This window comes from Mugil cephalus, chromosome 20 (assembly GCF_022458985.1).
Source record: "Mugil cephalus isolate CIBA_MC_2020 chromosome 20, CIBA_Mcephalus_1.1, whole genome shotgun sequence".
NCBI classification, from domain to species: domain Eukaryota; kingdom Metazoa; phylum Chordata; class Actinopteri; order Mugiliformes; family Mugilidae; genus Mugil; species Mugil cephalus.
In genome coordinates, this window is record NC_061789.1 from 12,642,316 (window position 1) to 12,669,354 (window position 27,039).

The window sequence follows — 27,039 nt, forward strand, 5'->3', positions numbered from 1 at the left end:
CCAGTGGATTTGTGATGACCAAACAATGGAGCTAGCAAACTGCACGAGCTGAGGGGAAAGAAGCGATGAACTTGCAGAAAACGCAAAGAATGAGGTCAAAGGGAATTAAAGTGTGTGTGTGTGTGTGTGTGTGTGTGTGTGTGTGTGTGTGTGTGTGTGTGTGTGTGTGGTATATTACCAGGACTGCGGTGCTATTTAAAGCGCTGTGGACACATGAAAAGCTAAATCTGTGTTCATTATGAGAAAATCAAACCTAAATCCACGCGTAATCTTCTACTTTACTAGAGTTGGGAGACATAATGAACCCTGGTGTCACTTTGGGATTTGTTAAATGCCAAAGAGTCATCACAGTGAAGTTTGATTAAGATGTGAATGTATGATAATACCAAATCCATCACCCTCGATGGTGTTGTTATCACGCCTTGAACCGCTCTGAGCGGCGACGAATGCCTTAAACGCTGTTAACGGCTCCGTAGTTAATTTGCGTTATCTTTTTTTCAACAGATTGCGGATCTTAAACATCTTGCTTCTCCGACAGAAGCCCGTTACTCAGACGTCATGTGCGACCACGTTGCCGTTACTCTCCTATCTGCAGCCGCCTGTCCGAGCTATTTAATTAGCCCTGCAAGTCTTTGCCGGACTTGAATGAAATCCGAACGGAGCGACTTCAAAACCGAAAATCAGCCGCTGGAACTTTATGGTCGGGCAAACCGCACACGGTTTCCAGGTTAAAAGCCCCCCACGAGCTTCATAAAATTACTCAAAGCAGTTGGGCGTTATTTGCATTTGCTATTGTGCTATTAAATCAGCCCGGGCTCCGCGGCGCACATCCTGATCTCCAACACTTCCCAACGGGCCGCTCCAAGTCTTTCACCTGCTGAGAGTGCAGGTTTATGACTATTCATCCTCTACACTTCACGTCAGTGGGGAGCAGGATCTGGCACCGTCATTAGTCTGTCTGCACTAAATGAGCTTCCATTCATTTGGCAATTACATCCACCAATGAGTGCTTGTGCGCCTGGATGATTAAAACCATAATAAGCGCCTTACGTGTTGAAGCGCAGAGACAAAAGACTTGTTGTCATCTGGGTTGGGAGCTAGATAAGGATCGCGCAATTAATCACCTTTCAGGCAGATTAATGACCTAATTTATGTGGCGAGGCCCTTGGTTGTGATTAGGACTTACAGTATATGCTGGGAAATAAACTATGATAAATAAACTATTTATTGGGCGTGTGAAAACTGTTCTGATACGAAGCCAAGCTCATGAGGTGAACTAGTTCAACTTAAGAGGGATCAAGCTAGGTTAGCGTGAAGCACTCTTTGGGTCACAGTAACACAGCACTTCAACTCGGGAGACGCAAACATGTCAGGAAGGCGAAACTCCTCGACGGTACACCTTTCTGAGCTTCTCTTCAGTAACGCCACAAGCGTTGGCTCAGACTGACATTTCTGGGGCAGCCTTCCCTCTGAATGTGTGTGTGTGTGTGTGTGTGTGTGTGTGTGTGCATGTAGACTGTGTTTATATCTGACTTTGGGATGCACCCCGAGGCATGAACACATTGGGGAAAAAAAATGGTGAAAACCAGTTAACTTGAATGTTTACTGATGTACAGCAGTCTTGATTTATTGATTTGAAAGCCAGAAATCTTTTATTTCCTGAGGTGTTTCGAGACCACATGGATTATATAATTCTTCCTTCGTTTTCTGGGTGATTTCTTTTTCATTTGGACAAATGTAAAATAGCTCCACAGAGGGGAACGCCCATAAAAGACGCTGGAACCATGTGAACCCTTGAGAACCATGAGGGGACAGTCAGAGTGTTTACATGCAGAGTTTAATCGAGCTATGCTAGAAATTTAACTCTATGACTACAGTCCTTGTCCCAGTTTACATGCAACGGAGAAAATCAAATAACTGACAGGAACATGTCCTCCTCCTCCATACAATATGTGTCTTTTCAGCAGGTTAATATGGCCCCTTTCTGGTTGACATATTACGTCATATAATAAACAACTGATGTTGTTCATGCAGTAGGCCGGCATTTCAAGCAACAACAAGATGGATAGTAGTTCATCTTTTTTAATCTCGTACGTAATGTGCGCGCTACTTATGGTGCAGATAAGATGAGCGCTATCCCTCAGGTGGTTCTTCTTCTGGCTCTGTTTACCTTTTTCTTCTGCGATGAGCTTTCTTGGATGTTTTGGTTCTGGGGTCATACGCCAGTGCAGTGGTTGTAGAGCATGCACGTATGTGTTATCCAGTTAAAGTCAGGTTAAGGCGTATACATGCCGGTGAAAATCGATTTCCAATGGAATTATCCGGATGTCTCCGTCAGATAAGGAGATTTTAGTCAGAGTAACGTTTTTACATGTGCTCAAGTTTTTCAAGTTGTTGAAGTTGGATAAAGGCAATAATAAGGTGTTTCCACATACATGTAAATGTTCTGAAAGGATGCCTGAATGGCAGGACCCTCGCAGACCCTCCTTCGGGCAAACGAAAGGGAACACCCCAACACTGAGGTACATGAGGAAAGTCACACATGCACAAGTGTTAGCACGGACTGAAGTGACATGTGTGGACGTTACTTAGACATGTAGCACCCACCTAGACCATACCAGGTACCCCCCACCCCATAGCAATGACACACCTTGATGTCAGCAGCCATCTCCAGCAGGGTGCAGCCTGACACAGGAACACACACAAAAACAGCTTAGGAAAAACTCAAGAAACATGAAAAACATCAACACATTGCCTAACACGACGCAATGGCACCACCGTATCCACAACATACACCTGTTCCTATCCTACATGACTTACACCAATTGTTCCTGTACTTCTCTATTTCTGATTATAAGGGATCCTGAATCAGGGACTTAGAGCTGGAGTATAATAGATCTCATTTCTTTCCACTAGAACGGAAATTCACTAAGTTCCTCTAAATTTAATAACACTTTGATAGGATCTCAATGGCATCCCCATCCCAACCTGCCATTTCCTTGATGTCTCATTTTACCACTGCTAAGCATTTTTTATACCTCCTTTTATGTCTTCACCTGGGCATGAATCACCCTCTTTTTCCTTCTTCCACAGACTTCCTTACCCTCTGGAAATGTCAGGACGAGCACATTTCATCACACTCAAAGGAGAAAATGAATTCTCCCCCACGCGCGACCTCCTCCCATTAATTAATTAACATTTCACAAGGAAGCTGGACATAATTGGCATGCGAGGTGTGTGGACGGAAGATGAGCAGCTCTGTTTGTGCTCACACGGTTATTTGTCTTCATCTCTTCTCGACGATCGAGCCTCAATTACGTGCATTGGTCACGCTGGGGCCAGGGACGAGAAACTATTTCAGCTTAAACTAGATTTTAAACCGAGCATCCCATGTGTGACATAGCAGCTGTGTGGGCTGAAATGAGCCTCAGGATTTAATCATCTCACTGTCTCAAACATTATCCTACTTTCCTTTTCTTTTTTTCTTCGCTGTAATTTCTCTGAACTTTACCGACACTAACCCAGAGCTGAAACTCTCAAATAAATCTCTGTCGTCTTTATGATTATTCCGACTCATTTCCTCCACCCTGTGCTCCCTTTCCTCTCCAGGTCTTTTAGGCTTTATCTAGGCGGGCGGCGTCTGTCATTGTCGGCCTGCAAGTGGATTTTAATGAGGCAGAGTCTTAATAAGCTTCACTCGTAACGCGAACTCCTGAGTACACGTTAATGTACAGTAGATATGGGCCCACAAACACACGTTGGTGTGCTATTACATAATCAAATTATTAAACATGCTTTATGCAGAGAAGTGCACAGAGAAAGGTGGATGAGACAGTTGCTTCCTGCTTTATCTAGCTGATGAGAGGAAAGAGGAAAGGTTTGCTTTGAAGTGACGGCGTGTCTTCAATATTCATTCAAGGGTTATTCGAATATGTAAGAACATTTCCTGATACAGACTGAAATAGGTTAATTGTACATGGCCAGTTGTGTTATTAAGCTGTCAGAATGAAATACCTGTGTGCTATAATGTTTCTGTCTGCCCAGAATCCCACAGCAAAAACAGCCTAGATCTAAAAAACAAATACAAAAAACAAAAACAAAACATGTTAAATACATCAGGCATAACAATATGACGTCCGAATATTGTGTAGGTCTCCTTTGTGCCTGTGGGATGAGGGGAGGGGTCTCTGTGGATTATCCCAAAAATCAGTTTGGGATCTTGGGAATTTGGAGGTCAGGTTTTTCATGTTTCATTTCATTTATTTTTTTAGGGTTGAATCCTAAACCATTTGTGTGTGTGTGTCAGGCTGCATTCTGCTGGGGATGGCTGCTGCCATCAAGGTGTGTTATTGCTATGGGGTGGGATTGCCTGGTCTGGTCTAGGTGGGTGCTACATCTGACATCCACACTAATGACTGCCAGGTCCAAAGCAGGCGGCCACCTCCAGGCCTGAGAGTTTAAGACCATGCGGAGTGCAAAAAAAAAAAAAAAAAAAAAAAAAAAGCAGTTCATCAAGTGACCACTTGAGGCTCCGAAAGGGAGCAAATCCCCATAGGCCCCCATCTTAAAAAGCTCAACTTTGCAGCATTATAATAATAGTTTATTTCACTTTTCGTGTCAACTGTATGGGGGTGAATTATATTTCTAACTCATTAGTTCATTTTTTTAAATTTTACATAATTAAGGTTGATTTGAGTGACAGGTGGTAGCGTGAGCTAACAGGTAGCGGACAGTTGGGTGGGCGGGTCAACAAGATCCCCATGCCCGTATTTGGAATATCCAAATGTGGGCGGAGTAAGCTCATCCAATATGGCGACGGCGGGCTCCGCCCATTTCAGGTTTCATTTTCAAGGTTCAGAATCCAATGGATGACATCACAATGGGTCACATTGCATTGTTATAAGATGGTAAATACTACTTACATCTCCTGTCTGGTCATAATGTTGTGGCTGATTGGTTGCTGTCTGCATTAGAAAGTCTATTCAAACCCTGAATTCCTTTCCACAAGGGGAAGAACTGTTGCTGAAACAGTTATTTGGTAACCAGTCAGGTCATCATTAACGCCGTGCCTCATCTACTGCCGCGAAGGACTGCCACTGCTTTAACGGAGGCATTCGCAGAAGTCTCCTGGTGGCTACACTTCAGCGCAGGCGCCCCACTGAGACTGTTTTGGTGAGCTGGCCATTTTTCCAGACACGATGTGGATGACAGATAATAAGTGCAGAGGGACCTGAGGCGGTAGAGAATGTGTGCTTCACGTGTGAGTATTTTCCTTCCTTCTGCAGCACAGCCTGGGGAAAGTGACTCCCCACCCTTTACGTGTGGTGCATTTGCGATGCAAAGATTATGTGCGATGTTTTCATTTGCACATTGCCTGACGCCAAATGTGCCTGTGCACTAACACTGAAGCAGGGAAGAGGTGCAAACATGACAGGGATGACAGTAATGAAACTAGAAGATAAGTCTGTCCTGTGCCATTAGGACCTGGCATAGTAGAGTCCTGTTCGCATGACATTCACACATAAGAAGAATAAATGCTAATAATTTTGTGAAATAACCACCTATCACACATTTTCTGGTGAGTCATTTCCAGGTGGACGTCATTTTTTCGTCTCGGTGGTATTCTCAAATTCTCCATAATTGTTTCTAGCCTTGAGACAGTAGGTGCATAACAGTGTCCCCAGCAATACCCAAAACTCATTAGCATTAACACCCGGGATTATTATGACCTACAACTGCAAACTGAAATTTGATATCTGTAATTAAATCAGCCGCTTATGTAATCGCTCATGTTTTCCAGGTGTTTCCAGCATCCTAGACTGTTAAGCTTCCTAATTATTAAACAACACATTTGCATACACATGCATATCATAGGAACATTGCTCCAGTGATTGTAAATTATCTACAGCACTGTGGAATTAGTGACTGCTTTAATTCAATTAACCAGACATTTCCCCTGTAATCTCTTCAGATCGTGTGTTGATTTAAGTCAAACATTAGACTAGTTTTTATTTTAAAGATCAAGAAACACGTATTAAAATGTCCGATAAGTCCTTTCAAGAGTTGCTTTTTCACAGATGAATGAACACAAATGAACATTTTCACTCAGCTACAATGTCAGTTTCAGTCATAATCCTACGTAAATACTGATATTACTAAAAAGGCTTCTAATATTTCTTTCATATTAGGGGTGGGAAAAAATATCGATATGACAATTTATCGTGATACTTTTTCTTCTGATGCATTAGCGATTTTGAATGTCTCAATATTGATTTTAAAAGAAAAAGTCATGTTTTGGGCCAATCATGAACGACTTCCACACCTTCTCTATCACTATTTCTGTACAAGTGCAATAAATTGTCATCTGATATACATATAAACAACTTGTATTTTAAGCTGCATTTAAAATTTCTCAGTGAACTACGTAGAGTATCGCAATATATCGCAATAATGTATCGTATCGGGAATCAAGCATCGTGATACGTATCGTATCGTGAAGTCTTCGCCAATACCCACCCCTATTACATATCATATTCATTACTTCTTAAATACTTAATTTCCCTGTTCAGACCTTGCACTAATGTCCATCCAGGGCAATCCGATCACAAACGGCCATCTTAAAGTAGTGAATCTGCACCCATGACGCGTTTGAGTGACCCAATCTCATACCGCATTTGGAGGGAGTCTCTAAGCCATTTTACATTCCTTTGGTAGTGTGAACACATAAATTGGCTCACATTTAAGACCACCTGCTCACCAGGGATTCTCTCCGAGCTTTGCCTCATCTGTGAGAAAAAAAAACAACACACAGATGCTATTTTGAATGGTTGCCAGAAAAAGGAAAAAGCCCTGAAAACGAAGGCCTTAAAATATGTTGCCCATGCAGCTGTTAAACAACTAAACTAATGAAATCAAATGATTCCGTCATAAATAATAATAATAAAAAAAAAATATTTAGATAATGATGCATGCAAAACAATGGTGTTTGAGTTTCCTCAACTATTATTGATGATTCTTGGCTCTGATACAACGGTAGTGATCCAGGATCAATGCAGAGTCAGAATGTTGGGTGTCTAAGACAATAGACAAATAAAAAAAGAGTCAATACAATAGCAGCAAGTAAAAAAAATTAAAGTGATCCTTCCACCTTCTATGAGAGCAGTCTGTGTGGAATTGCCAGAGGCTGTGTGACTCTGGGACATCTGGTCAGCCTAAAGTAATGTTGCTTACTACTTAGTGAGACAGATTGTGGCTTTTGACTGAAGAGCACCCTCCACATCCCCTCAGCGCGACGGATCTTGCATAATCACAACGTCTGTAATCCAAAGAGCCGATCTGTTTCTCGGGGTTGATGACACATAAGACATACGTTTGTCTTTTTAATTGACCTCCCTCACTTACACATCGCGTCAAGTCCGCGTCAACTTAATTCATCATCCCTGCCCGCTCTTGGTACCGCGCTCCGCACGTATTGATGCGAGCGGGAGTAAAGGCTCAGCTCTCTAAGCCATAATCTGCTCTCTGCGCACTTCAGCATTAACATGTAAAGAGATTGTGTAAGCTGCGGTGCATGTTCGTTACGTCTAACAGCTGTTGCTGCTGGTCAGAGCTGAACTGCTGGGGGTTTAATGGCCTGAGTCCTGGAGGCTAATGGCGCAAAAAGCCACATTGCGCTATGCCAGGCGAGGCTAATGCCATGAAGGAGCTTTACCTTCCAATCCACTGATGTATGTTAGGGTTTTTCATCTCAGTTATATTTGGAATTTGAAAACTGAAGTCAAACATTGCAAAAACAAATGTCTCCCGACCTACAGAGTTACTCAGGAACTGTGTCAGGACGGAGGATGAGACCTTGACGGTAAAAATTAATAAATAAATACAAATAAAAAAAATTGCTATCACAGCTGTCAACAGCAGATGGAGGAAAGGGAAGGAGCACGGGATTTGCCATGTTTCATCTGACCAAATGTCAACGTGTCAAAGTCATGTGGAAACATGTGAAGAGGAAACTCTTTTCATCTGAGCCTTTGTGATGCATGGGCTTTTTCTCTCCGGCTCCTTCCATGGCTGTGTCCGAAATCGCCCCCCAACCTCAACAACGGCTTTGTACTAGAGTACCCCCTTATTTGGGAAAGTGGATTCAGTTAGTTTAAGTTAGTTTTCGTCCATTTCAGATATGATAAATGTAGCGAAATAAAATATGTTAACGCTAAGAGCTACCGAGAAGTACCATTAGCATATGTAACTTAACGTGTGACTATATCAAAAACACACAGCACAATTCATTTTACCTGACACAAAATGTGGTTTTAGTACCAGGATTCCAGCTGTTTCTTACATTTAATGGCACAGCAGCTCTTCCCCATTTCTTATTTAGTTTTACAGTTTTCAGACGATATTAAACCCTATGAATCAAGCTAGCCCTGGACTCCGTGCTCAGCTGTCATTTTTTTGCCACTCAGTGGCCGTAACCATGGAGACCTCCGCTTGCTGTGGCGTCACAGGTATACCCTTTATAATCTGGAGGCCTGTAAGATAGCCAATATATATATAGGTCCCAGATTGATACATATAAAATAATTTCAGTGAGTGAGACTGACTTTACAGCTTGCTCCAAAATACGTATCATTTCCCCAAATCTCCATGTCATGATGCACACACAGCGAAACAGCTGGCTTTGTTGATGGTTCTGATACAGCGAGCCAGAATCATGCCCTGTTTGTTGTGCGTGCGTCATGGGATTCAGGCATAAAATGAACAATTGCTCGTTCATGTTATTCAGACTAATTTGATATTCGGTGTAAAGGCGTCAAAGACAAAGCAGCGGTTGAGTATTAGTCACGATTAGTCATGATTTAATGCAGCAAAATAACCTATGGCAACGTGTCTTTCAAGCACAGCACAACATTAGACATTAGACATCGGGTTTGCTGCCTTCTATCACAATTACCTCTGCTTATTCTCATTTTCCAAAATCAGCCTGTGTGCATTTGCTGAGACTGCAGAAGGTCACAAATGTTCGATGAGCATCCTTTCTCCAAAAGGTCGGCGTCTCACGAGCTGAGAAAAACAGCCCTGATTCCAGCTCGGTGACAGCACAACTTTCGGTGAGGTCAGAGGGGTTTTCAATAATGTTTACTTAGCTTAAAAAAGCCTGACATCTTCTCTTATGAAAAGAATATTTCAAATTCAACCACAGAAACGTGGTGAGCGCTAAACAGCGCATCCCAATCAAGCCTTACTGATGAGATTCACGTCTGATCATGCATCTGAAAACAAACAACCTGTTCTGTTCTTAGTTTGACAACCCTACCTCGGTAGTGTAGTACATATGAAGGTATGTACTCTAATGTGTTGACAGATTTTGCAGCTTGGTATGACAGATCTAACCATCTGTGAAATGTGGATGTTGTGAAGTTAAAATTTTTATGTATGCCTTATTGAATGGTATTCAGTAGACAACCAAAGAGAGAAAACTGGACCGCCGTGTACGAAAAAAGGTTGATTGAATCAATGTGACAAGTTGATTACTTGTTCTGGAGCTGGACTGAGACTCGCTGATGAGCTGCAGTTGAATTTCAGACGATCCCATAAGTGCCATCTATGCTTACATTCCTATTCTTTTCTCCGTAACATCCTCATTTACACATGAGTCGATGACTAATAAGGCCTCTCATGCTCTGTGCCGGTTATAAGCCAACAGTGTAGATTTCAGCAGAGTCATAATGTCAACAGGCCTGAGCACTGATGACTACTGTAATGGAGAACGGAGGTAGAGGGTGGCAGTTCTAGTTTATGTCGACGCTTAATGGATGAATGGGTTCAATGAATGGTTCAGGCCGTTTTCTGTTAAATTTCACCGGGGCAGAATGAGCAGAAAAGGGAGCGACATACTGGACATTAGATTGTGAGGCTGAATGAGTTATTGCACTTCTGGCTGTATGCAGGAGTCGCAGAGATAGGAAAATGGCTTTGTACCGTGTCACTGTTTTATTGCTTTCTGCTCTCAGAAATCCCTCATGGGAAACCCTGGTCCTGTTAATACCATCATAGGTCTCCGTAATAATGGTACACCGACCAGCCACAACGTTAAAACCACTGACAGGAGAAGTGAATAACATTTGACCATATTGTGAGAATACAACGTTCTGAAACTTTTAGACGTGGCATTCGTGCGGATGTTACTTAGACATGCACCACCCACCTAGACCAGACCAGGCACCCCCAGCCCATAGCAATGACAACTAAAAAAAAACATGAAGACCACCACAAGGTGTTGACCTGGCTCCTAAATTCACTAGATCCCAAACTGATCAAATATCTGAGGGATGATCCACAGAGATGCCTCCCCTCAACCCGTAGGACCCAAAGGCCCCCCACTTAATACATCCTGTTACCAGACACCACAGGACACCCTCAGAAGGCCCATTTTCTGATGAGTCACAACGATAGTCAAGCGATAACGGCGGAATTGGTGCAACTGGTGCTACAATCCAGCCCAGTTTTTTACAAAAGCCGATTTTGTTAATATGTTACGGGAATAGCACACAACAGGATTAACTGATAATATTAAAGGGGCCCCAGTTTAATTTTAGTTTTCACTAAAGATGAGCATTGCATTAGTTTAAACTGCACAAATTGTAGCTTGTCATGAAAATGAGACCACTTGGCAGCCCTCACGGTTGAGAGTGTTTTGGGCAGATTCATTCCATCTGTGTGCGGATGAGTCACTGTAAGTTTAGAGACCGATTTGGGAGATCCAATTCCCGAGAGTTGAAACTGGTCAGAAGTGACAAATTTTCAGATAAGAGAATAACTGTGAGAGTCGATTTTCAGGCGAAGGACAAAGTATTGCCCAACAACTACTGTATCTTAAGCCGCTTTAATTGATTAACAGACACTCCATAACAATCAACAATGTAAATAATTGTTAGATTTTGCCCTGTACTTCACTGGTCAGAGATCTAGGCCATGTAAGCTCTTGCTGAAACCTATATTGTTTTTCCGTGGATGAGTCACCTTCATTCACTGGTTCTAGAGTGATCCTTGACTGATAATACAGCACTATTTACAACCCACGCTTCAACGTGCTGAATGAATAACAGAAAGGGAGAGAGAGAGAGAGCACTTTTCACGCAAATGCTAATGCAAATATCTCCGTGTTCTCCGTGTCATTCTGGGCGCGGATCAAAGCGGATCATCTGCCGTACAGATGACGCAATTCACGCGCTGCGGCTGAGGCATAATGGTCACTCTCTACCCACAGCGTAAAGGTTCCACTGTGTGTGTGTGTGTTTGTGTGAGTAAGAGACAAGGTGACAATATGTGCTTTTCTGAGCCCGAAACCAGATTTAAAGAGTCATGACACCACACATACTGATTCAGAAGCCGAGGGGCAGAGATGGAGGAGTGTAGATGGAGTGATGGTGAGAGGGATTGAGGTAGGGATTGGCATGGCCTGGGTTGGTGAATCATGGTGGCAAAGTCCTGAGTAGAGGAATGTCTTAATGAAGCAGTGGACGAATGTAAAGTCATATATACAGTAATGCTTGTTGGACCCATTTCTTGATGCATGAATAAGTGCGCTACCACCACTTGGAATAGAAAGAGGCTCAATAACAGTAGATAACCGGCACAGCAATGAGGGATGACGACATTTAACCTGAGAAGTGCCTCACATGAGTTATAACAGGTTCTTGTCTTTTGTGGGCACATTTTTTAATGATCAGGCTCTGGCATCCTTCAAAGTCTGTGCAAGCTGCGCATACACAAGTAAATTGTTTCTGGTGTACAAGATCTGTCTCACTGAAATCAAAGGTCATTTCTGGCAACTGTGCTGGGGAAAATGATATTAAATATATTAATCCTAAAGATGAGGGTATGTTAGTCAGCATTCTTCGGGAATGATTGTATTTCTTTCAATACATCTGGTTTGTTTGCAGGAAACCTTTTCTTTTTTCCTAATTGATTAATCTGGCGATTATTTTTCTGATTAATTTGATTAATTTCGTCGATTCTTTTTTAAATGAATATTTTGACAATTTTCTGAGTAGTTGATTGTACCGCTTTTCCTAATTAATGTTATTCAAACATAAGGATGACACATATATTTATGAATAAAAAACATGTTTTAAACTTGTTAAAAGTACAAAATAACACTTTTCAATAAAGGTTCAGATTTATTGAGTGTAATTAATTTAGATGTTTTTTACTATATTTTTACTATATATGTAATTAGCAGCCAACCACCAACAAACCATCAGACTAAATTCAATGTGATGGTCCACATATTTAATACCTCAGCTACAGCATCAGGTAATCGATTTCCTTGCATTTGACATGAATAGAGGCTTTTTAGTAAATGTTGCAACGTGTTTTATGCAAACTGACAAATTTAAGCAAATGTCATCGATAACGTCGACGAGTCCTTGCCGCCCTAAGTACATTGAATACCACATAAAAAAGGAGCAAAGTTCCCTTTTTTATTTTCAACATCTAAAACAGCTGAGACTAAAATATGAAATATTTGACTTGAAATCAAATGTGTCCATGTGGACGTGGTCAAACAAAAGGCAAAAGAACCACTTGTGCCTCACAACTACAGAGCATCAATTCCTGGTAATGTGGTTTCAGAGTTATTACATTCTGTGCCTACATTATAAAGGCTGAAGAAGGTTAAAAAAGTGGATGAAAATGCTTAAACACACAATTGTTTACATCCCTGTGGATATACATACAGGCTCAATTTACTACGCAAAGACAAACTACCACCAACTCCCTCATCCAAAGCCATTTCTTATGTCAAGCTTCTCAAGACTCATAGACTGTATAAAGACAGACAACGATACAGCTCCTCAAAAGTGAGGCCAAAGCAAGAAGAGCTCCCCCTGGTGTCTGGCTGCAGTATAGTTCATAAGCTCCACCTGCTCCATGTAAGTGGAGGGGACTTGGGCCAAACTAAAACACTAAAATACACATCAAATAATATTTTCAAGGATGGTTTCTGTCATTTTAGGTAGTTAATAAAATACTGATTCATACTCAAGTGTCCACTATTCGGTTAAGTTTTGTTTTAGCTGCTTATTTGATACTGTAGAAACAGGATGTGACATCATGATGACTACAAGTTTCCATGCCAGCCGTTCTGGGACCATTCTCAGAAGACTCAGGCTCCAAATTTGCAAGACGGTGCCACTGTATCCTCTGGAAAATAGTGTCATTTTGTTCAATGCAAGGAAGTGGGGATGTCCATATTTATATACAGTCTATGGTCCTGCATTCCCTCTTCTGTAGAACATTCAGCATGCTGATATGAACGGCTTGTATGATCCATCCTCTGTAGATGCCGATGGCCGCAGCTGAATCCACTCCAACCCCGCCTTCCAAGATCCACCCCATCCACCCACTCCCAAATGTCTGGCTGAAGATTTTGCCCTTGGTGATATTGTGTCTTTGTGTGAAGACGGATGAATTCGTCTGTACGGGAAATGTAGACAAGAAGAAGTCGTGGCAAAGTTACGCATAAAATATTAACTTACATCTGTGTCAGGACCCTTGTCGGCTCCAGGGCAGGAGAAGCTGACGAACTCATGGCACCGTTTGTGGACCACAAAACAGCACACTGGGAGAAAAACGAGAGAGACGGTTAGAAGTTTAGAGAAATTATTTATATCTCACACAAAGTATGATATACAGTAGCTGTCAGACAAGCAGTTGAGAGATGGAGGGAGTGACTAAATGGGTATGAAAATCATCATCAGTCAACTTCAAAATGAGTTTGTCGAGCCTCTCTCCCAAAGAAATTCACACAAACAACTGGGTAGATGCAGACTGTATCATTTACTGCGTTTGCATTACCCCTAGAAATGCGTAAAACCTAAATATCGCAATAAAAAACATTTCAAACAACCTCTCAAATATTATTAAAACCATTTTACATTCTTGTGAGGTGGTTTTTCAGATTATTTATGTCAGTATTGACATATGTCAGTATTTACATAAATAGGCAGACCTGAGCGGCGTCTGCAGTGATGTGATGTGAACGTATTGACCGAAAGAACAAGATCACGGATACAAGCAGCTGAAATGAGTTTCCTTCGCAGGGTGGCCAGGCTCAGCCTTAGAGAGAGGCTAAGGAGCTTGGACACATGGGAGAGGAGTCAACTGAGGCAGTCCGGGCATCTGGTAAGAATGCCTCCTGGACACCTCCCATTAGAGGTGTTTCAGGCTTGTCCCTCCAGAAGGAGGCCTCGGGGTCAGCCCAGCAAACAATTATACGAGGGATTATATCTCTTGTCTGGCCTGGGAGAACCTGGGGACTCCTCCGGAGGGAGGAGCTGGTGGAAATGGCCGGGGAAAGGGCTGTCTAGACCTCCCTGCTGAAGCTGCTGCCCCTGCGAGCCAACCCGGATAAGCAGCAGCAACGATGACATAAAAGTTTTCTGCAAAAGTGCAGTAGAAACAGTTCTTTCGGATTTCCCTGTCACCGGAGATGATGCAGGGAGTCATGTGCCCAGTTTAACTTCAGTTGAAGTCCTTCTTAGGGTCAGGGTTAAGGTTAAAGTTAGGTTCTTCCTCAAAGTCGAGACTTTACTCACAAACCACCTTTCATTGGAAACACGTACCAAGTGCAACTGTACTGCATCCAAATTTTACAAATATCACTCTTTCTTTGGGAAAAACTGAAATGGAAACGCAGCTACTGTCTCCCACTGAATTGGGATCTTCCTGTACCAAAGTGTCACTCAACGTGACACGGCTGACACGACACCTGACGCTGCTGTCATGTCCGCGACGGTGGCATTTACGTATTTACATTTGGATGCTTCCACAGATCTGGAGGTTAAAGAAAGAAAAAAAGAAAAATACAAAAAAAACCTGGACATCTGCGACAGCTCGAACACAAGCTGAGTCCCTCTATGACTCTCGCTGCGCACCCAACTGTATTTCTCTATTCCATTATTTGAAATCTCATTCTTTCCTTCCTTTTCATTATCACGCAGTCTGTCCGCGTCCCTCATTGTCAAGCTGCCTGCTTGTCGTGCGTGCAATTTTGTGCTCTCTCGCCGCCATGCATGCTCCCTTAACTCCACCAGCGAAGTCGTAGTTGCCAGACAATCCGACTGGCCCTGGGTAAACAAGAGAACCGAGTTCACTGTGAAGTCCGAGGAACAGCAGGGGTCTCAACTGTCCATGGAAAAGTTGAAAAGGCTGTTCTGTATCACACTGCTCAGTTACATTTCACACAACCAGACGGCCACCAACCCACCCAGACAGCCAGGCAGCCAGGCAGACAGAGTGCGAGTAATGATCATTCATTGCCCGAAAAGTAATTACTCAACTCTTTCAAACATGCTTCTACATATTATCTATTGTACACCGATTAGACATAACATTATGACCACCCGCCTCATATTGTGTAGGTCTGAGGGTATCCTGTGGTGTCCGGGAACAGGGTGTTGGGTTAAGGGGAGGGGCCTCTGTGGATCATCCTGCAGATACATGATCAGTTTGGGATCTAGGGAATTAGGAGGAGCAGGTCAACAACTTGTGCTGTTAATCATTTCTCTTTAGTTGTTCCTAAACCGTTTTAGCGTGTTTGTCTGCGTCAGGCTGCATCCTGCTGGAGATGACTGTTGTTACCAAGGAGTGTCGTTGCTATGGGGTAGGAGTGTCGTTGCTATGGGGTGGGGGTGTCTGGTCTGGTCTAGGTGGGTGGTACATGCCAAATTAACATCCATACAAATGCCAGGGTTAGGGTTAGGGTTAGGTAGTCGTCAGAAGAAGATCCCCAGTCAGTAGTCATAATGTTGTGGCTGATCGACGTTTGCCACGTGCAGAAGCAATAAAAAAAAAAAAATCAACTATCTATACTCTCCTATAATGAGACAGACATTTGGGCTTGCGGGTACACACTACAAAAAAGGAGGTATTTTATTATTAATTTATTTCCACTTTTGTATGACTCATGGCACAAGGGTCTGACTGGGAAACTCGGTTGTAAGAGTTGTCTCCAGATGGTTCAGTCCTCCCAGGGAGAGCCGCGTGAAGCAGCAGGAGCAGAGGTGACGCGATGGCATACTGTAACGTCAGGGATATTATGATTAATTACTCTGAGCTTTATTCCAGCAGCCTAATTGCATAAGCACGGAGATAAGGGGCTTTGGTATTACAAAGCAGCTTACACAACATAAAAGCATTCTTTTGTACATGAAGAAAGCACATTATACATATTATATATGTGTGCGTAATTAATCTCCATAGGTGGCACGTTTTCACAAAAAAATAAAACAACAACAACAAAAACACATATCTTTATCTCAAAGGCGGGATACCTGCAGCACCAACCAACTCAATACCCTCCAGACACATCCAATTGATCCGGGGCGGGGGTGGGGTGCGGAGCAGAGCGCATCCAAACACAAAGAAAACTGAAGCTTCGATCGGAGATCCATGAGAGGAAGCGAGGGAAGTGTGTGAGATGACAGATGAATGGTGAAGGAGAGAAAGAAGTCCACAGGGGTTTGAGTTTCGAGATGGGGCACTTTCGAGGGGAGACGGAAACCTTTTGTCTGCTTAAACAACCACTGCACTCTCCCTTTACCGATGAATTTAAGGCGACAGCATTGTCACCTAGCTCCAACACCATTGTCTGTGAATTATGCGGACGTTACTCACTGCGCAGTCCATTTTAAATGAGTACAAAGGCAGGTCTCCACCAGGACAGGTACGCATGAGAGTAAAATGTAATTACTGTATTTCGAAGCAAATTTTATGTATTTAACGCAAAAATAAAAATAAAAAAATTGCAGGATAGAGGGAAGACTGGCGGAGAGGAGAGGTGGAGAGAGGGAAGTGTGTTGTCCTCTCTTGGTTATTTTTAGGCTCAATTCTGGCCAGGGCTGGAACAGCGTGTACTCAACTGCATCGTGGCAGAGAAAGTGCGGGAAGACATTTCCTCTCCTGCCGTACACCTGGCCAACGGACTATAAATACACACATACACACAGCCACGCGCAAACACACATCCGCGGCCAGCGTTCTTGTGAGAGGACGCTGAACGGGCGATGAATGACAGGCTATTCCCGCCTGTGTGAGCGGTGGAAAAAGCTGAAACATAACCACGGAGGGAATCATCCCGCGAGAGGGCGGCACTCAAGTTCTCGTCAAATTTTGATGGAGTTCAAAGGTCAAAGAGAAACTAAATCCATCTGTTGTTTTCCATCTCGATCACTTCCACTGGCCAGATGCTCTCAGGCTGGGGCATACATGATTTAGTCCGCACTTAGAAGGCTGGCAGCTCAATAGAGATACTGTACAACTGAAAAAACATTTCGAGAAACACGGGAATACTGTAAGGACCTTAGGCGTGTCTGTACTGTGAGCAGTGGCCCATCCTATGTGGACGTGGATTAACGTGTATGGTTTGGAAAGATTCTGGAATGATTGGTGCCCTGAAACACTCGAACCTACTTGTGAGCAAGTTTGCCAAACTCATCCTTGTTGGTCGTTGGTGATTTATTATTATTTAGAAAGGGAAGCTTTCATTGGAAACGAAAGATAGTCACTTTGACCATACACCTCTTTGCAAGGTAGACTGAGAAAGGTGCAAGAAACACTACTAACAAATGCCTATATATATAAAGATATGTACACTATATGTATTCTGTCTACACACTGATCAGCCACAACATTATGACCATCTTACAACATATAATGTTCTACTGGGAAACCTTTGGACCTGGCGTTCATGTGGATGTTACTTAAGACATGTACCACCCAAATAGACTAGATCAGGCACCCCCCACACGATAGAAATGACACTCCTCGATGGCAGCAGCCATCCCCAGCAGGATGCAGCCTGACACAGACACATACACACAAACAGTTCAGCAACAAAAACAAGAAAAACAGGACAAGGTGTTGGCCTGCCCGCCAAATTCCCAGGTGGTCATAATGTTATGCCTGATCGGTGAATGTACTTATAGATAGTGTCATTACAGTAATTTCAATTGTGCCTCTCCCAGAAGGTTATTACACCCTTATAAGATGTAGTAAATTGCAAATAACAGATATTCATGAAAAAATGACAGAGTGCATTCACAGGACGTTTGTTATCGGCAAAATGAGTGAAAAAAATTTTACCGCTTAAGAGTTACAGGGTTAAAGAATATTAGTATCAGACCAGTTTCTCTTTCTCTGAACATATGACATAGTACATGATAAGCCAATAATAATTAGAATATTATCATATAGAATTCTCTTGTTTCAATCGTCTTAGTCAAATGTGTCCTTTCACTTTTTGTGTCCTTTCCCTGTTTCTGCCTGTGTTTGCTGGGTCCACGACACAAAAGCGCTTCACTTTTCACAACTTGTTGCCACCCCTCCGCACTCTTGTGCGCGAGCACACGCCGCATTAGCGTCGCCGGCGTCATCAGCGGATCCCGGGATCAGCCAGATTATCTTTTAAGCGACGAGCCAGATGTGTATAAAACTGTGCTTCATCCCTGCACGTTGTCGGTCGGGGTCGCCGCAGATATGCCACCACCACAAAAATGCTCATTTTACTTCTCATTCCCCCCAGGTCACATGACCCACCACCTCCTGATGCCTCTTAAGAAGGATGGAAGGCGACCACAGCGGCTTACTCCATCTCTATTGCTGCGATTGTCGCTCACCTTTGCATCTTTGGAAAATCAATCACTGCTGGTTGACGTATGCAAAACAAGCACCGGACAGCGAGATCTCCATGGCAACACTTAATTTAATAACTATAGAAACTTGTATTAGTCAATATAAATCAAATACGTTGAGCAACAGCTGCTGTTTTCCATACAGGACTTTTTGCACAGTATACACTGAAAAGCTCCATTTGAGCACAGAGGGAGAAGATGAACAGCCCTGCAGTGATAACAAAAGCCTCGACACTCAATTACAGCACATACCTTCAGCTATGCATGCCGCAGGCTCATAAAAGGACAAAGACGAGGCAGTGAGGACACAAACAAAGCGTTAGCAGTGCATATGTGACCTTGGAAGCGACAGTAAATCTGTTCGAAAGACAGAAAAGAAAAGGGAGAAAGGGGAAAAACAACAGAGCAGAAACAAAGAGACGGGACAAGATGAGATTTAATGAGATTGGATCGCAGAGAAAACAGTGTTCCTCTGTGTGAATGTGCGTGCGCGCTTTCCATTGTTTGTGTGTGTGTTTGTAGTGTACACATAAGGAATTGAAGTTGGGAATAGCGGTGGAGAAGACCTCAGGCGAAGTTCACCACAGAGGTCCTGTTACAGAGAACGAGAAGAAAGGGGATTTCCTATTTGTGGGTCCGAGATGAATTTGGAGTCGTCAGATTCTACCTCAACTGTTGATGGCTCCTCCTGCAACACACCACCACTGGGCTGAACTGCGTATGAATGCGTCAGGGATCATAAAGTGTGGTCACGTTCTACGTCGACGATGAGCTGTTCCACCAGTTTCCAGCTAAAGAGACGGAACGTCAACACCGACAAATGTCGTGAGGATTAACCTCGACGTTAATGTTTCTCCTGTTCTCTCAGAAGTTTCCCTCAACGATTTGCTCTGCTGAATCTGTTGACCACTCAACGGGTGTCTGACTACAGTCAACAATGTGGCACGGACTGGAAAACCGACGTCTGATCTGTACACGCCGAGTATATGCCAATCAGACATGACATTATGACCACCAACCTAATACTGTGTCGGTCTCCATTGTGCCTCCAAAACAGTTGCGACTCATCGAAGATTGGACATGGGTCTTCTGAGGGTGACATGGGGCCCTTGGGTCCTATGGGTTGATCTGGTTAATCAGTTTGGGATCTAGTGAATTTGGAGGCCAGGTCAACACTGGGGATGGCTGCTACAGTGTCATTGCTATAGGGTCTGGGTGTCTGGTCTGGTCTAGGTGGGTGCCACCTAGACCATCTGGAGACAAACATGAATTGAGGTCAAGTAACACATATACCAGGTCCAAAAAAAGTTTCCCAGCAGAACATTGTATTATCAAAAAATGGTCATTGTTATTTACTTCTCCTGTCAATGGTCATAAAGTCGTGACCGGCAGCCATACGTATGTGTCGATTTTGCCGACGTACACATTTTCGTTCACCTAGGTATGATGACACTCACAGCCAACACCAACACTAATCCACACTTTCTATTTCTGCTAATAGTGTTTGTATGAAGAAACAGCGACAGGGGACCGGATCAATTATTTTAAACTACAGGTGGGAGTGTTTGGCTGCCAGCGTCTCTCTGAGTCACACAAGGGGGAAATAGTAATACTGCCTCATGAATTAAATATTAGCATAAATGCACACACACAAACACGCTCAAAATGCACACTTGCGCTTTTGGTTGCACGTATTTTAGTCAGCACGTACACACACGCTGTGAGCGGCCCTCTGGTGTCACACACACACACACACACACACGTCCAGTCAGCGATGTATCACATGCAGTGGTCTTCCTAAGAGCAACCTCTGTCCACGCATCAGGTGTCAGAGTGGTAGCAGTGTCACGAGGCCGGCTAGTCGTGGTCCGTGCGAGAGCTCCGAGGCTGACGCTGCTGCACCCTGACAGCGCTGCATTAGGCCGCGCAACACACTGGCTGTTAGCCTGAGCTGGGAGCGTGTACACATGTGGAGGGGAAAAAAAAAAAAGGCAAAAAGCTGAATATGCAAACACGCTCTAGCACTGCCGGTTGCCAGAGGTAACCGCTCCTCTGTATATGACTCCATGCTTTTGTGTTTTCAGCCTACTCGCAGAGAGAGGGAGAGAGTTGGGGGGGGGGGAGAGAAAGCAGCCGGGCGAAAAGGCAAAGGTCACGGCCGAGTCCAAGTGCAGCGCCTGGGGTTGGGCTGATGCCGCACATCAACAATGGAGCGTCTTCCACTCCTGCGGCGCTTCATGTCCTTGACTAATTTGTTTGGGACCAGTGAAAGCGAGGCTAAATTTGTCTCGAGACATTTCTCCCTAATTTCGAGCCCTCTTCATAAACTCTCCCGCAGTGCAAGTCTCCTCTCTTATATGAAAAAGGAGGAAAAGCTGAAGAACGCTTGATTAATGCTGTGCTAAAATCCATTAACTCTATTCAGTGAATACACACATGCACCCACTGAATACTATGGATTACATAAGATATCAACAACTGAGCCATATTCTCCACTACTCCCCACTGGTTATGTGAAGCAACATGCAAACCACTGCAGGCCTTGAATTCTTGCCGCTACTGTACATCTGATTAAATGACCAGCTCCTGGTCTGTGCCGGCGTTGATTGTATGTGCCCTTTATCAGTGTCTTACCTAGAAGAGATTCTCATGCTCCTACTCAAAGTCCTGAGTCCCGATGCATGTAATCTGCACTCCTGCAGCCTTTCCCCTCACACGGTCGGGTTCTCTGTTACACTGAAGCAACATCGTGTCATTTTGAATTTCTTTGACAAACGTGCTGTCAGGCGTTTTGCCTCTACAGGACTGTGGGGCCCGAACAGTGTAACAAAACAAAACGTTCTTTGTTTGAGTCGGTGAAACAAAACTGAGACTGCCTTGCACATAGGAAAATCTGGATCGTTTATGCTTGTACTGTTTTTATTTTATTTTGTTTATATATTTTTTATATTTCTATTTGTATTTGATTCATCTTTTATTATTTTATTTTATTTTATTTCATTTCTCCTACTTAATAAAGTAATTCAGATTCTGACTCTGATTCCCACTATTATCATTTTATTTTATTTTATTGTTTTACTTTTTATTCTTCTTTATCTTCTTTTCTTTTTTCTGTTTTCTTTTATTTCTTTAATTGATTTTTCTTTAGTAATTTCTTTTATTGATTTTTTTTTTTTTTTTTTTTTTACTTTTTATTATCACAGTTTTCTTTTACCTAGTGGTTCAAAAGTGACTTTTTATTTATCTATTTGTTTTTACAACTGTAACTGTAACCAACCAATTTCCCTTGTGGATCAACAAAGTCTCTCTAAGTCTAAAAGCTCCCTTTAGCTCACATTTATTATCAGAATTGAACCTTCCTTGATCCTCGGTTTATTCTGAACTTCAGCGTCAACATTGGTGCGTGGTTGTTTTCATGAAAAATCGGATCAAACCTGATCAAACCCGAACCGTGTCTGGTGACTGTGTCAGCCGCGCAGCCATCCATCGGCTCCACTGACGTTTTCCAAATGCGTCAGCTTTAATAACGACTACACCTGACGGGGCTTTGCTTGAGAAGCATGAATCACGGCGTAATATTTTGTATGAATCACATTTATCTGGGTATGAAGGGAAACTGGAGTCGTATAAACAAACACGCCTGAGTTAAGATCAATCATCCTGGCCTGTGGTACATGAAACACCAGGTAGTAAAATGTGACAAACAAGTTCGGTTAAATAATTTACTGAGGTAATATACACACATAGGAAGCTCGGGGTTAAAGATGCATCTGAGACACACAGATATTTTCATTTACAGATGTTTAAAAGAAAGGGTAACAGCAAAGAAAAGAAAGGAAAGGGAAAGCCTTAATATAATAATCGTGTTTTCGTAATCTTGTGTGTCGGTAAAGCTTGTAAACTCAGAGGCTTTCTATCCTCTCATTTTGCTGAGCTGATGATCCAATCCTGGGGCAGCCGGGAACATTTTTTCCCCCCACAGCAGCCAAGAAGACAAGAGCTGACGCGACAGCTCTCGCAGTGAGGTCTGCTCCCTGCTCGTGCACACGCACGAACACAACCCGTGCAGACACGCGTGCGTTCTTGCGTTGGAGCGCGCAGAAAACTCACAGGTCGACACCAGAAAATGCTCACGCACGCCCCTCATTCTCCGGCCTCTCCTGAGCCGTGCGGAAGTGTATTTATGTTGCACTAAAACTGCAGAGCCCCAGAGAAACACAGTCACGCCGAATTGAGGTCAAGAGGCTTGAGCTGGGAAATCTGGCCACTGGAAGTAGTAAAGTCAGTAAACTGTAGTGTTGCCTCAGCCCCCTTATTGCTGATTAATGGCACTCGGTTGAGAAAGGGAGCACGACTCTTTTCGTCCCTTCTCCTCATCGCTAGACGGCTCTGCGCTTGGCTAATTGGCCTAGTTAATCCAAGCCTGTGTAGAGCGATTAGTCAGCCTGTCGAGTGGATGGCTCATGCAGTTTGGAGCCGAATAAGTGAGAGAGAGAAAAAAACCCCGAAAGGCAGCAGCTGTGGCGAAATGGCACTCTGTGCGTTTTGCAAGATGGTTTGGACTAGCACCTGCTACCTCACATGCCACCCCGTGCTGTCTTATTACTTCTTTCTGTTATTTGACTTTTTTTTTTTTTAGTATTCAATTTCGGCAACAATTGCTGTTTTTGGGTACGTGTCCATGTGTAACCAAATGCATGAACGCGTGCGCACAATTTCTAGTCAACGTGATGATCGAATGTGACAGATACTCAGAGGAACGTCTACCTACTACTAGAGCTCTCTCCCGCACTAAACAGTGTGACTCATGATGAGCATTTACTGCGAAGACAGGACTATATGTCAGTGGAAGTGGAAATGCACGAGGCTGCCATTTAAACTTGATCTGAAATTATCGTCTAAACATCTCCTCTGAAAAATGTACACTCATTTAACCTCGTAAGCGCGGTCAATAAAGCTTGACGGGGTTGACGTCCGTTCATCTTAAACTAGGATGCTACTACTTAAATGGCGATTGTACACAACATTAAAACCCCTGGCGGGAAGCAAATAACATTTATCATCTCGGTGCAATGCAATGTTCTTCTGGGAAACCTTTAGTTCTGACATTCATGTAAGGTACAATGGCATTCTGCTGGTAGTGGCCTTATCACTGCTCAGGAATGGCTCAAAAACATGAAAAACAGCCCAAGTAGGTGACCTATCATCCAAGAACCAGAACCCCCTTCCCTCCACCCACAGGACCCAAAGGCTCCCTCTATTAACATGGACACCCTCAGAGGTCCCATGTCCATTCCTTGATGGAAACTGGCTTGGAAACACAACGGAGTCCTACAGAATGACCCACATGCTTGATGTACAAGGTCAGGATTTCATTATGGAGCATCCTTCAACCAATACGGAAAAAAAATACCTCTGCATGTATACCAGAACATAATTAGTTCCCAACGGAGTGGTTCCAGACCAGTTTGCACTAAACACAAAGTACAACAGATGATGACAGAACTGTGTTTAGTTTTGCAGGTATATGGCTACTAAGAAAAGTACTGGACACATTTAAATTACAGCATGAAAGTGGCTCAATTTCCAGTGAATAAGTAAAAGTAGCTGGTGGCACAAGGGTACAATCAGGGTATCACCAAATTCATTTTATTTTTCTGCTGTCTAGGGTATGCAGGGAAAGTAATCACTGTGGTGGACTGACGGGTCAAGTGAAGGACAGCTTAACAGCATGACCAAAAGTAGGACATAGCTTCTACATTTTCATTTTCTTTTTTTTGTATAGGCCTGGCAAAATAAACATATGTAATTTAACTGGTACTGCAGCAAGATAATCACGCAAATCTGCTTCACCAAAACAAAAGAGACCCTGTTGAGTTTGTAGGACAAGTGGTTTCACGCCATTCTCTTCATTCTAACTATGTTCTAGTTTAGCCCATTTAACACATGTGCACTTAACCTCAATTTCAGATACGATTACGCCCACTTCTGTAGCTCCTCTCTCTGCCACTGTGTTTCTTCCCAGGCCTCTGTGGCTCCGTGCGGAGAGCTACTTTTATAGGTGGACGCCTCCACCGTTGCACTGTTCCAGTGGGATCTGCTCTGTCCGCGCAGCCGACCACGATCAAAGAACCGTTCAGCTGTCTGAACTCACTTGTCAAGTACATTGTCTGACGTTCGGCTGTATTACAGAGGCTGAAGCTGTGTGGCTGCGATGAGGTACCTCTGTAATGTCCGCTAGGTGGAAAAGGGACCGCAATGTGCTTCGACAGACACAGCAACCCTTCAGCATGTAGCTGTGTGTAAGGTATTTAAGTAGGTGTGAGCGCTCCCGCTGTCAGTTGCCATATGGGGTGTGGTTGATGTATGAGTTACTATTTCTGTTCTGCAGATGGACATGTTGTCACTTTTGCAGCATCAACAGCTACTGCTGAATTTGTAAATGCTCACTCAAGCAAGACAAACACACACACAAATGTACAGAATATCCTTGCTTGGTCATAAACAGCTTATGTTATGTGTATCTATTGTGACATATTTTCATATATTTGAACATATTGATGAATTATGGCTGAGGAGGAAATTTCCTTGAATATTATAATACCTTGCTAATGTTGGGTTGGTTCCCCCTTGACCTGTCAAGGCATGGACTCCACCAGACCCCTGAAGTCCAGTCAGTTCCTTCATAGATCTTTCTTAGTTTTCCAGATCACCCCAAAGATGCTTGATTGGATTGAGATCTGGGAAATTTAGAGGCCCAGTCAACACCTCAAACTCATTGTCGTGCTCCTCAAACCATTCCCAAGCCAGGATCTGCCATCAGGGAATACCGCTTCCATGAAAGGGTGTACATGGTGTGCAACAATGTTTAGATAGTTGGTACGTGTCAAAGTAACTCCCACATGGATGGCAGGGTTCAAGGTTTCCCAGCAGAACATTGCTCCAAGCATCACACTGCCTCCACTGGCTTGGTGGAGGCAGGCACAATGTAAAAGAAAACATGATTCATCAGACCAGGCCACCTTCTTCCATTGCTCTGTTGTCCAGTTCCGGGTGGTCACATTGTTGGCACTTTCACTGGAGGACAGGGGTAAGCAGGGCCTGGTCACCTTGACTGGTCTGCAGCTGCGCAGCCCAATAATATGCAACAAACTGTGACGCATTATGTATTCTGACACCTTTCTATCAGATCCAGCGTGAGCTTCTTCTGCAACTTGAGCCACAGCGGCTCGTCCGTTGGATCGCACCACACGGGCCAACCATTGCCTCCCACGTGCATCAGTGAGCCTTGCCCGCCCATTATCTAGCCATCTCCATTTGAACCTTGCCCATTTTCCCTGGTTCACTTGCTGCCTTTTATATCCCGTCCACTAACAGGTGCCGTGACGAAGAGATAATCAGTGTCATTCATTTCATCTGACAGCGGTCATAATGTTGTGCCTGACGGGTGTAAGTTGTATAAGGTACAAGGCAGACTTGTCTCTTTTCTCCTTTGCTAATTCACGTTTTCATCTAGATCATTTTTAACGATATGCCACATTCATGTCTCACATTCAAAGCGACTGAACAGCATATGAGCGCTGGCTTTACATTTGTTACCTCCAAACATATTACTGTTTTCATAAAGTCAATGTCGCCACAACGACGCCTTTAGAATCTGAAAGTTTATGAGAAACAATGCAACCCACTCAAGCCCACACACATCTGTCTTGCGGCAAACATAAGCGCATCCATGCTGATTTAATTTGCTTGGCAAGAACGCTCGATATCTAATTGATAGATTCATGACTATTGCAGGGCGCTCAAGTGGTATTTTGGCTCTCATTCACAATTTTATTTTTCTTTTAGAGGTGAGGAAAGCGATAAGACTGAGACAATGCGGTCGCACTCTCTCGCACAGAAGCGAAGCAACCGCAAAGATGTGGGTTATGCAGACCCTCCAGATGAAATGATCAAATTCCAGACAACAAATAAACAAGGTCAGAAAGAACTAATCCTCCCCTGTGGTGCATATTGCTATATTTGCCCCAAATGGAGCAGGGGGGTGGGGTGAAGACAACAAGACGCAGCGCTCTCAGTTAGGAGTCAGAGGTGACAATCAATCTACTGTCATCATCTCCCTCCTCTCCCGTAAGACAGCATGAGGTGAGAATCCAGCCGGGGAGCTTCGACTGCCTGCACGTCAGGCTTAAGAAGAAGAGAGTTTGTGTGAAATGTATTCATATTTCTGTGCTCAGAAACTCAGCTCTTAGGCGAGCTGTGTGAATGACTTCATCCTAACCAGCTTTTCATCTTTCAAACACCTTCTGGCACACTAACGGCCTGCAAAATACCGGCGGAGAGCCCG

General features: G+C 43.5%; 1 protein-coding gene across 2 annotated transcripts in view; it reads right to left on the reverse strand.

Annotated features, from left to right (window-relative positions):
- Positions 1 to 27,039, reverse strand: part of prkcab (protein kinase C, alpha, b) — an 87,718-nt gene that overhangs the window by 42,662 nt on the left and 18,017 nt on the right. For both annotated transcript variants that reach the window (XM_047572048.1, XM_047572047.1), the window contains exon 3: positions 13,539 to 13,621. In XM_047572048.1, coding sequence (XP_047428004.1) covers positions 13,539 to 13,621 — 83 coding nt within the window. The remainder of the gene's footprint in view (positions 1 to 13,538; positions 13,622 to 27,039) is intronic.